The sequence below is a fragment of the Brienomyrus brachyistius genome, chromosome 13 (genome assembly GCF_023856365.1).
Source record: "Brienomyrus brachyistius isolate T26 chromosome 13, BBRACH_0.4, whole genome shotgun sequence".
NCBI classification, from domain to species: domain Eukaryota; kingdom Metazoa; phylum Chordata; class Actinopteri; order Osteoglossiformes; family Mormyridae; genus Brienomyrus; species Brienomyrus brachyistius.
The window spans coordinates 1,553,046-1,563,002 of NC_064545.1; the positions used below are offsets into that span (position 1 = coordinate 1,553,046).

At 37.8% G+C, this 9,957-nt stretch overlaps 1 protein-coding gene across 4 annotated transcripts; it reads left to right on the forward strand.

Moving 5' to 3' along the window:
• The first annotated feature begins 3,245 nt into the window (after positions 1-3,245).
• LOC125706158 (iroquois-class homeodomain protein IRX-6-like) lies at positions 3,246-9,379 on the forward strand. 4 transcript variants are annotated; one of them, XM_048972719.1, is made up of 8 exons: positions 3,246-3,281; positions 3,576-3,987; positions 4,621-4,881; positions 5,369-5,478; positions 5,729-6,024; positions 6,145-6,738; positions 7,023-7,128; positions 7,731-9,379. In XM_048972719.1, the coding sequence occupies exons 2-8, from the start codon at positions 3,916-3,918 to the stop codon at positions 7,864-7,866; spliced, it is 1,575 nt and encodes a 524-aa protein (XP_048828676.1). In that variant the 5' UTR covers positions 3,246-3,281; positions 3,576-3,915; the 3' UTR covers positions 7,867-9,379. The 4 variants fall into 4 exon arrangements, with proteins under 4 accessions (XP_048828676.1, XP_048828678.1, XP_048828677.1 ...); XM_048972721.1 differs by having other exon boundaries at positions 3,262-3,987; positions 4,671-4,881; XM_048972720.1 differs by having other exon boundaries at positions 3,262-3,987; positions 7,023-7,137; positions 7,731-7,867.
• The last annotated feature ends 578 nt before the right edge of the window (positions 9,380-9,957 follow it).

A 9,957-nucleotide genomic window follows, 5' to 3' on the forward strand; every position in this document is an offset into this window, starting at 1 on the left:
CATTGATTTCATTAGACATTTGCTTCATATCATAAAAACCAAGGCTAAGATGGCAGAAAATTGCTGCATCGCTGAAAAGTGGAAGATAATACACACGTCGTGGTGAAACTCAAGTTCTGAAGACATTTGCAGGAACTAAATAAGCACAACAAGAGCAGGGAAGCACAGGTGGGTTCAAACTGTTAGTTCTCAAAAAAGACGCTTAAGTTATGCCCGGTTAATATCAGCACTTCTGTCGATTTGAAATTGTTTTAAAATCCCAAAGCACCTAAATCTTCCATAAAAAAGACCCCAAAATGGCCCTGAATACCATTCATTCTAAATGTTATTTCAGTTCCAGGGCTGTAAAACCAACAAATAATAAGACATGTTCTTAGAACCTCCTGTCCAATATTACCACTCTTCTTACTTATAATGCTGCACATACACATTATTGAATGAAAGCATAACCAGATAATAAAAGCTGACATTTTTATTTCTTTCATTTCCTACTGAGAAGGCACATTGTGACCAATTTATTCACAAGCTTATAGAAGTTTGTATTAGATTTAATTGAGGACCTGTGTGACCAGAGTCATAATAATCCAGGTATTAAGTGAGTTTTCATTAGAATATTTATTACTTTCTTTCAATTTCTGATAATTTAACACTGAGCTAAATCCTCTCTAGTATTACATCTCCTAGAATAAAACCTCAGTAATATTTCTGAATCAGTACCTGAGATTCATTGAAATATATCAATCCACATTAATGAGATTGTTCATCAAGATTTTACAGATTATTTGTTTTCCCTCATGTCTTTGATTATTTCATAAAACCCAGATCTGTATTATGGGGAAAAAAACCCAAACCTTTGTGAAATTAAGTCACAATAAAAATGCATTGCATAATTAAATTGAATTTGGCACTGCTGTGTGAATATTAAACAAACGATTGACTGCTGGTTTCTTGAAAAACAGTACCCATAAGGGCTAAGAGGAACCTCACTTAATACTGAGTGACTGCCATTTTTATTTTCATTTATTTTTCAACATCATATGCAAAAAACAGAGCAAGGCATTCGGGGGGAAAAAATCCACGATTTTATAGTGAATTCATAAAGTGCCAAAACTCTAGAGTATTAAAGATTATTAAACCCTTCTGGAATGAGTCTCATAATAAAATTTACTTTGCAACCTAAAAATGTGCTAAATGAGTGCTAAAATTGAACCGTCCCAGTGTCTCAGACAGTAGCAGTATATCACAAATGGAAGGCACAACAGGAATTCTCAGTGTGGCTCATAACGCAGCAATTACATTTTGTTGATTAGCCAACATTGTGCATATTGATCATTATCAGTTAAGAATTTTGTATTTGTGGAATTACAGAATTTCGAAGACGTACAAAACAATGATTAGAGCTGCCAGTATTTGTCATATGTAAAAACGTCTGACCTGTAAGAAGCATAAGGTTTGAAGGCTGCCAGCGGTGTTGGCTGCAGACCCCTCAGACACCCCCTGCTTCACGGCACCTGCGAAGATTTTGCAGTCAGACAAAAATGATACAGAACCGAAGACTTGTGGGAAAAAAAAAAAAAACGAAATATGAGCAGGACACCTTACTGAAAGAATGCCAATAAGTCGGTTAAAATGTCATGATGACTAGAAGTAATAGAGATTTATTCCTCCCTGCTTATCATGAAGACTCTTATTTGTACAATGAATCATGATGCCAAGTTGCATTTGTTCAGCCACGCATGATCTAGCAGAAAGAAATATACTGACACTGTCATACTTAAAACTGGATTTCTGTACTTGGTAATGCATTTGATCATCTGCAAGCTATGAAAAGCAATAGAAAAACGTGAAGCATGTAAGCCCATTCAAGGGCTCCATTATTAAATGCAAATACATGTTTACTGTTGTTCCCAAAATACTCCCCCATAAAAGGTTAATACAATTTCAAGGATATGTGCCCAAACACATATGTCAACACATAGGTCTGATGACACCCTTTGTTGATGTACATCTTTTAATAAGCCACACAATGCGCGGTAAAAATTACCATCACCTTTGGCTTGTATCATTTACTAACCGAACGCATCAACTCATCTTTGCTTTCAAAATGACCAGCCTAACGCGAAATTCTTGTCAACACACTTGTGGAAAAGTCCTGGATGACTCATGTTTCTCTGAATTCAGAATAAAAGCCCTTCAGTGAACGGCAAGTGCTTACAGTTACTCTCTTTTCTGGGAAAATGTATTTAATCTGGTCTCACAGCTCTCTGGCGCCACTCAAAGTGAGAGCCTGAAATGACAGACAGATTCTTAGGCTATTGTGCTGCTGCCTGACCGAGGCAAAGAGACGGCAGAACATTTGGAACAGTATTGCTCTTGCATGGCCAAAATCCAGCAAAGGGGGATTAAGATGCTTCAAACACATTGCATAAGAGAGTTAGATACTGTAGCAGCAGTTTCATACTACATGCAACCCTCAATATACATTCAGTCACCAGAAAACAGTAGCAACTTATAATGCTTGTATTACATTTATTGTTTTTCGTACCGAATTTGTCATTTGCCTACATGCATTTATCCAGAATATACATCTCCATGTTTCCAAAAAATAACCTCACGCACTCATTTAAACCGTTCTAATATGTGCTCACCCGGCTGTGTTCCTGGGTAGAGCACACAAATTAAATGCTTTATCATCTGGATCAGTGGAGAAAACTGACCTTTACCTACTCACTCTTTAATTCGATCTTGCTTTCTCTCTAATGTTACAGAAATTACATGATTGGTTGATCAAACGGTCTCAATACTTTCTGCTAAATTTCTTAGCCAAACTAAATAAATAGTCTAATCCCTGTTCTTGTAATTTCAAGAAACATTCGTAGCCCCATAAACAGGTATCTAAAACTGCATTTTAAAAATTTAGTTGCATGATGCAATTGCTTATCATCCATGCTGGTCTAAAGACAACAACTATCCCTTAATTTACCTGTCAACCATTTCATATGCAGCCTGCTTCAGTTGTTTCCCTGCATTAACCTCACAAAAAATTATATTATTAGCAGTAGGCCTAGTATTCATATTGTACTACAGCACTGGCCTTAAACCAGGTCAAAGTACAGACCAGAATATTTAAGGGATTACCCTGGATTCAATCAATGTACCCTCTTATTGTGACACCCCTATAGGGACACAAAACAGGACACCTCCGTTCCTGCTAAGTTTCTGCTCACTCTGCACCATTTGTACTCGTGCGTTGCAGTTTTACATGTGGATGATCTGCCATGGTATGTTATAGGAAACAGTGAAGAACTTCCCGGTAACATCATAAAATAATGTATAGGTTTAGGTGTATGAATGTCCTTAATTAGCAGTATTTATTTTAAAATCACTAACAATCTTAATACCATAGAGAACATCACACACAGGTTTTCTGATTATTTAAGCAAGAGTAACATCAGTCTGAATACATCATTTTGAGTAGGAAAAAAAGAAGTGGAGTTTATAATGTACACCTTAGCCGTGGTGTTAGACGTGATTGGCAAAAACATTATTTTACTCTTGCTGTCCTGCCGCTCCAGGATTACCATGACGTCACTCTGATACTCTTGCATGGATGAATGCTAAAGAACTACAGAGCCACAAATAATAGCAAAAGCAGAGTCCATTTCTCTCAACTCTTCTCTTACAGTACTTTTCAGCCTGGTATAGTAAACCACAATTATGCAGATTGTGCTTGATGCAGTTTTTTTGCGTTATCTCTCCACCGCGGACCCGTTGATGATTTAAAAGCACAAGTCTTCACAGCACATCTTTCATAAAGTCATGTATAATTGAACGAAAGGCCGTACGTGGAAATGTCTGGCAGCATGTGCATTTGAGATTTTTTTATTGCAACTGATCGCGGTGAATTTATTACGGATGGTAAGAGTCGAAGCACGCGAAGCTATGTCTTTTTCACAGTTTGGATATCCTTACAACGCAACTTCACAGGTAAGACCGCAAATCTACATTAAAATAACGTACAGCGGCTCGATTCTGTTTTATTTACGTTTACAAGCTATTTACATTTAATATTTTTATTGCCGAATTTGTATGACTTACTTTTTAAAGGATATTAGGAAAGGACATTTCACTAACGATGTCCCATAACATGTTTCTTAACATGTTTCTTCCTGGGTATGTTTAGAAACTCTTACTATAATTCAGTTGACTACATTTGATATGTTTTTGAAGACAAACTATGCATGCGTAGGTTAACAAGTAGTTACTCTTAATTATGAAGCCAGATATCGTATCTTCAGATACGGCGAAAGTGACAACCCAGAAGTTACTGTGAAACTTGCCGACTTAAGTTACACGTACATCACATACATTTTCTTATTGATAATTCCGAAAGAAGTGTAGATTCAGTTTGATGTTTAATAGCAAAATATATAACAAAACTGCAGTAAACCAATGTCTTGTGTTTTGACGCTGCAAAATATTATTTGTATTAATTGTTGGACTGCTTAGTTTAATCACCTGTACCTTAAATGTTCCTTGAAGTAAATACAAATAGTATGGAGACTGCAGAGCTGGTAGTCTGAAAGAATTAAATTTCTATTTAAAATTCTCTTCATGCAGTTTTTCGTGTCGGCAAACCCCAGTACGACTTGCTGCGATTCGATTTCCAGGTCGGTGTCTGATGGCTCCGGTGCTTCCGAGACAGCCGCCGCGTTTTGTTACCCGCCTTACGGGAAGCGCATGTTGGCCGGCGCACGGACAGAGCTGAACGCGGCTCTCGGCATGTACAGCTCTCCCTACGCAGCCTCAGCTACTGCCAGCCAGAGCTATGCAAACTACCTCCAGTACAGCGCCGACCCTTCCGCTTTCTATTCTCCACTGGTGCGTACGGAGATTAATATGATAAACGCTAAACGATAACTGATATCCTAGTGTTCATAGGCAATGCGCAAAGGAAGATCGATAGCTTGAATCAAAATAAAATGCATTTGTGTCAGTTCATGCGGTGTAAATAGACAGTATAGATCATTAATGATTTTCTTTGCAAAATTAAAAAAGTTGATTTTATCAAAATTAATCGCGAATTATGTTTTCTTATTGATTATGCTTTATTTGGTTATATAAATGGACATATACAGAGATTAGTCACAAATAAGTATTTTTTGCTGGGATTATTAAGGAAATGCATATTACTAGAGTGTGCCTCTCGAAAAACCTGAAAGCCAACCCTTAATTCAAAAGAGTTTTAATACATTCAATACGTGCAACCGAGAGATCAGGACACTTTTCCAGCATTCCAGTGTAAAACACTGAAAGGAAATCTACAGACCAATGCTGAAATCACGTTCATCCACGTGTCCTGTTTCAGAACTCTCAGTACGATATCAAGGACAGTGCTGGCAGTTTGCACAACAGGATCTCCCAGCCAGGTGCCTACTACCCCTATGATCCCATGCTGGGGCAGTACCAGTACGACAGGTAACATATTCTTGAACTATTCAATTCAGACATTATCTTTAGTATTATTAAAGAGATATTTAGTACCATTAACCTCGAAAAAAACTGCAAGAAAAAGTGCAACAAAAATAAAGTCTTGCCACTGGTATGCCAAAAATCATCAAGATACTCAACATCATGTATAGAGGTTATGGTTCAGGATGCTTCAGAATGCAGGTGTGGTGATTAAAATTAGGACATCAAGGAATGGGTTTGTTGCTCCTCTTTGCAGGTACGGGGCTGTTGATTTTAATGGGTCGGCTCGGAGAAAGAATGCAACACGGGAGACGACCAGCACCCTCAAGACATGGCTTAACGAGCACCACAAAAACCCATACCCTACAAAGAGCGAGAAAATCATGCTGGCCATCATCACCAAAATGACCCTGACTCAAGTGTCCACCTGGTTCGCCAACGCCAGGAGAAGGCTAAAGAAGGAGAACAAAATGACCTGGCTGGCTAAGAATAAACCAGGGGATGGTGGGAAAGACGACCTGCAGAAGATTGGCAGCAGCTGTGCTGGCGAAGGTACAATCTGAGTTTATGAATTATAAGTATAAATTCTGTGGCTTGAAAAACTGAGCAAAACATCTAGCATTTGAACCTTTCTGTTGCACATCTTCTCAAACTTGTTTTTTCATCATGCAGCTTCAAAAGACTCGAAGGACAAGGAGCTTCCACTAAGTGATCTGGATGATGTGGATGATGAGGGATGTGGTAAAGGAGATGATGACTGCCAGGCCTCAGATGAAGAGCGGGGCCTCCGGCACGCAGTCGCCGGGGAGCCACCAGAGACGGACTGTAGCGGCATGCTTGGTCTTCCCAGCCACCTTGGCATGTTTGCATGCAGCGAAAAACACACGGCTGCAGCAGACTTCATGAGGTCCATGGAGGTCAAGACTCCGGCAGGAGCTGGATCCATGTCCGCAGACCCTCCGCATTTCCAGACGTCGGAAAAACCCAGAATCTGGTCGCTGGCTCACACGGCTGCCAGCGGCACTCTCCGGAGCCCTCACCCCAGCAAGGAGCTGAGGACCAGCAACATGGCAGTCAGCTGCTCACCACAACCAGTCATGATCCCAGTAACCAGAAGAGGCCAGTGTGCCGAACTTAAGGGTCAGCAGAAATTGCCAAATCTACAGTCACACAAAAAAGGCCATGCCACTGCCTTCTACCAGAAACCCCCACAGCTGCACTGTGCTTCCTACCCCATGCTCTCTGACTACTTTGTATCCGCTGAAGGTACATCGTTCTGCTCACTCCAAACCTTTCAAGTCTCTCGGACTCCCAGAAGTCTGTCTCTGCAAAACTTTTCTTGAGTTGTCTTCCTTAACCTACTGATTGAATCATTTGACAGCATTACCGTTATCTAAAAATACATTTACTTTATAAATACAGTTTTAAAAGTTATCCTTAAGATCCCAAGACAACACTGACTACATATCACTAATCAAAAACAATCTTACCAAACAGCTTTTGAACCCGCACTGCAGAAATGGACCAGCTAAATGATAAATATGTTTTAGGTTTTTCTTGTGGAGAGTCAGCTGAGGCTGTGCTACCAGAAATGCGCGAGATATGCATACTGCCTCAGGAAGACCCAACCATTGCTTTCAGACCGCTGATGAAGAGGTGAGGAAGGTGAGCTCTTTGCTTCAGACCTTCTATTAGAACATAATGCAACATTAATTCAAATTTTACCAACAATTCTGCATAATACACGTGCACCATTTACGGCAGTATGTGTCCTACTTTAGAACTGATGTACTGTATACTGTAAAGTCCTATGAGTATATATACTCATATGTAGTGTGCAACATACTGGATTCCTAAGAAATAATGCACAGAGGAAAAACATTTCATTATTAGCAAGGAATAACTAGGGGGGGGGGGGAATTGTATCTTCAAAACAAAGCTGCAGAAAGAAGATCCACATTTTATTAAATTGTGTCATTGATATTTTTCCAAGGATAACACATAATCATATTAACTACACTGCAACACTGATTTTTCATTATGTGTTACTTTTTAACTTACCCATCATTACTGACAATTACATAAATTCAACCACAATTTGTAACCTTTCTAATCATAAGGTAGCCTCTAGTCAAGGATTGAATCACGTATGGGTCTACACGCGTCTCTTCACCAGAATATCTTCATTTTATTTTATTTATGCTATGTTGTTTTCATAAATAATTGTTGCTGTTGTTATTCTTGTTGTTCCTTTTTAGGAGAGAGCACCCGATGCAAATCAGTGATGCACTAACAACACCAGACAAAAAGGACGTAAACTTCACAAACTGTCCTGCGAGCTGTGAAGTACTTCAATTCTCTAAACAAGGAGTTCAGTTTAAGCTGCGGATGTAGCCGTACTTACTTCACAATATTGTTTTTAACAGTTTAACCGTATGCAAAACTTAGAGACATACATATCCACACTCACATGTATACGCATCCGGGAGTTCTATTTATTTACTTATTGTTTGTTTGTTTTTTAACTAGTATTTATTAAATATTTCATAAAGTAGCTCTCGTATCAAGACTTTTATTTACATTCTGCTTAAAAGTTGATTTTAAAGGGATACTCGAAGGTTGATTTAAGACGTTTATTTTGCCTAATTCAGTTTGATCTACATACGACGGAATAAAGGGCCGTGTTGCCCTCTGTATCGTCCATCAGTAAGAAATAAATCATACATTCCTGTGGATTGCCGAAAACATCGTAATCAGGCTCTGTTTGCATAAATATGTTTTTCAAAACGTGCGATTGCAGCGGCGTCATCTTCCAGCTGAGTCGATATATGGGGAACTTCAGACACTGATAGTAACCATTTAAGTTTACCTTCTTGAATAGATTAAGAATGGAGCCGTGTTATAGTGGGTCATTATTTAGCAGAGGCATTAATGAACTTTACAAATTGCGATGAAAGTGACAACGGCCCGTAACTGTATTTGTTTAAGTGAAAGTGGAGTCTGTTTAAACGAGCAAAGAGGCACCGGTGGTAGGAAACGGGATAAATCAAGCCAGATCTCAGATAATATTTAAAACAACTCTGGTATATAATGCCTTATAAAGTGTACAATACATCTCCCTGGGTAGGTATTAGATAAAGCAATTTAATTTTGCTTTAGCAGAATACTTATTCCTTCCTAGTGCTGTTTAATGAAGATACAACGATCATATTATAACATCAGTTTATTAAGAAAATAACTGCGGCTGTACACCGTTTAATGATCACTGTCTGGAAACATCAATAATCACAAAACCAGCACTTTTACAACAACATTGGGCTCATTTAATGAATCTCCCATCTTCCTTAAACATAGTTAACTTAACTGTTAACTACTGTAGTAGGGTTATATGGTCTGCATCTACTGTGGAGAATGTTAAGGAAGCACGATTTCAGTTTGAAGGTGTTTTCGATGCCCAAAGTGAGCGATCGCAGGACATTTAAAGGTGTCTATCATTTGAGAGAAAAGACATAATTCTGAAGCACTACCCTTTTCAAATTATAGTTCCTGACTGGTTTGAAACATTAGAAAATTGATGTTTCATACTATATTATACTACAGATATTAATGAGCGTCATGTCAGTTATGTACTGGCGAAGTTAACTTTTTTTGTCAGAATGCCAGAAATCCAGCAGTTTCGAAATAAAATGCAGTTATCTATTCATAATTAAATAGATATTAATGTTAAGATTTAAATCGTGTTTGACAACCCTGCATACATAAGTATAATTCTGCAGCCACTGGCAAGTGTGGTTGAGAGAGGACGTTGATCTGTTATTAAACATATTATTGTAATACATTTTATACAAGAAATTTGTATTAAATGCTACCATGAACTGCAAACTTCTTAGCAAATGTAATGTTTTTTTTCCAGTGAATTAAATAAAATACTAATTTTGAACAGATTTTTTGTTACAAATAAGCTAGATATACTTTCTACAGAATTCTAATTCAAATGATGCTTTTGTTTAATTAGTAGAACAGAATATGAAAAATAATTAGAATTTTGTACATGAAATCCAAAAACATAAAGGGCATGCAATTTTCCTCAAGATCCGATTCATTATAATGAGCTAATGTACATTATAAGTGACCTTTACCACTATTAGTGGGCCAGAATCTGCAATAACTACAGCATGCATTTGCATACCATGTGACATGATCTCATATCCCATAATAGGAGTTACAGGACACATTACAGGAATGGCATAAAGAAGACCTTTGTGTGTTTATCTGAAAATAAGGCGTAAGATGTTCCCTGTTTTGTATTTGCTAAACTTTTACAGATTGTAACTCCGGCCATTTTCTTATTAATCTATGCAGTTTTTAGAATTCATAAATTCATCTAAATGTAATTTTTTGTAAATTATATTTGTAATTTATAATACAAATTCAACTTTACAACAACTTTATACTTTGGACACATGTTCTTAATATTTTAAGAGG

What these genes read in the sequence shown, in the direction of transcription:
- LOC125706158 (XM_048972719.1), top strand. Translation starts at nt 3,916, where the DNA reads ATGGTAAGAGTCGAAGCACGCGAAGCTATGTCTTTTTCACAGTTTGGA. An exon ending in GGGCAGTACCAGTACGACAG is followed by an intron (nt 5,479 to 5,728) that starts GTAACATATTCT and finishes TCCTCTTTGCAG; the next exon opens with GTACGGGGCTGTTGATTTTA. An exon ending in TTCAGACCGCTGATGAAGAG is followed by an intron (nt 7,129 to 7,730) that starts GTGAGGAAGGTG and finishes GTTCCTTTTTAG; the next exon opens with GAGAGAGCACCCGATGCAAA.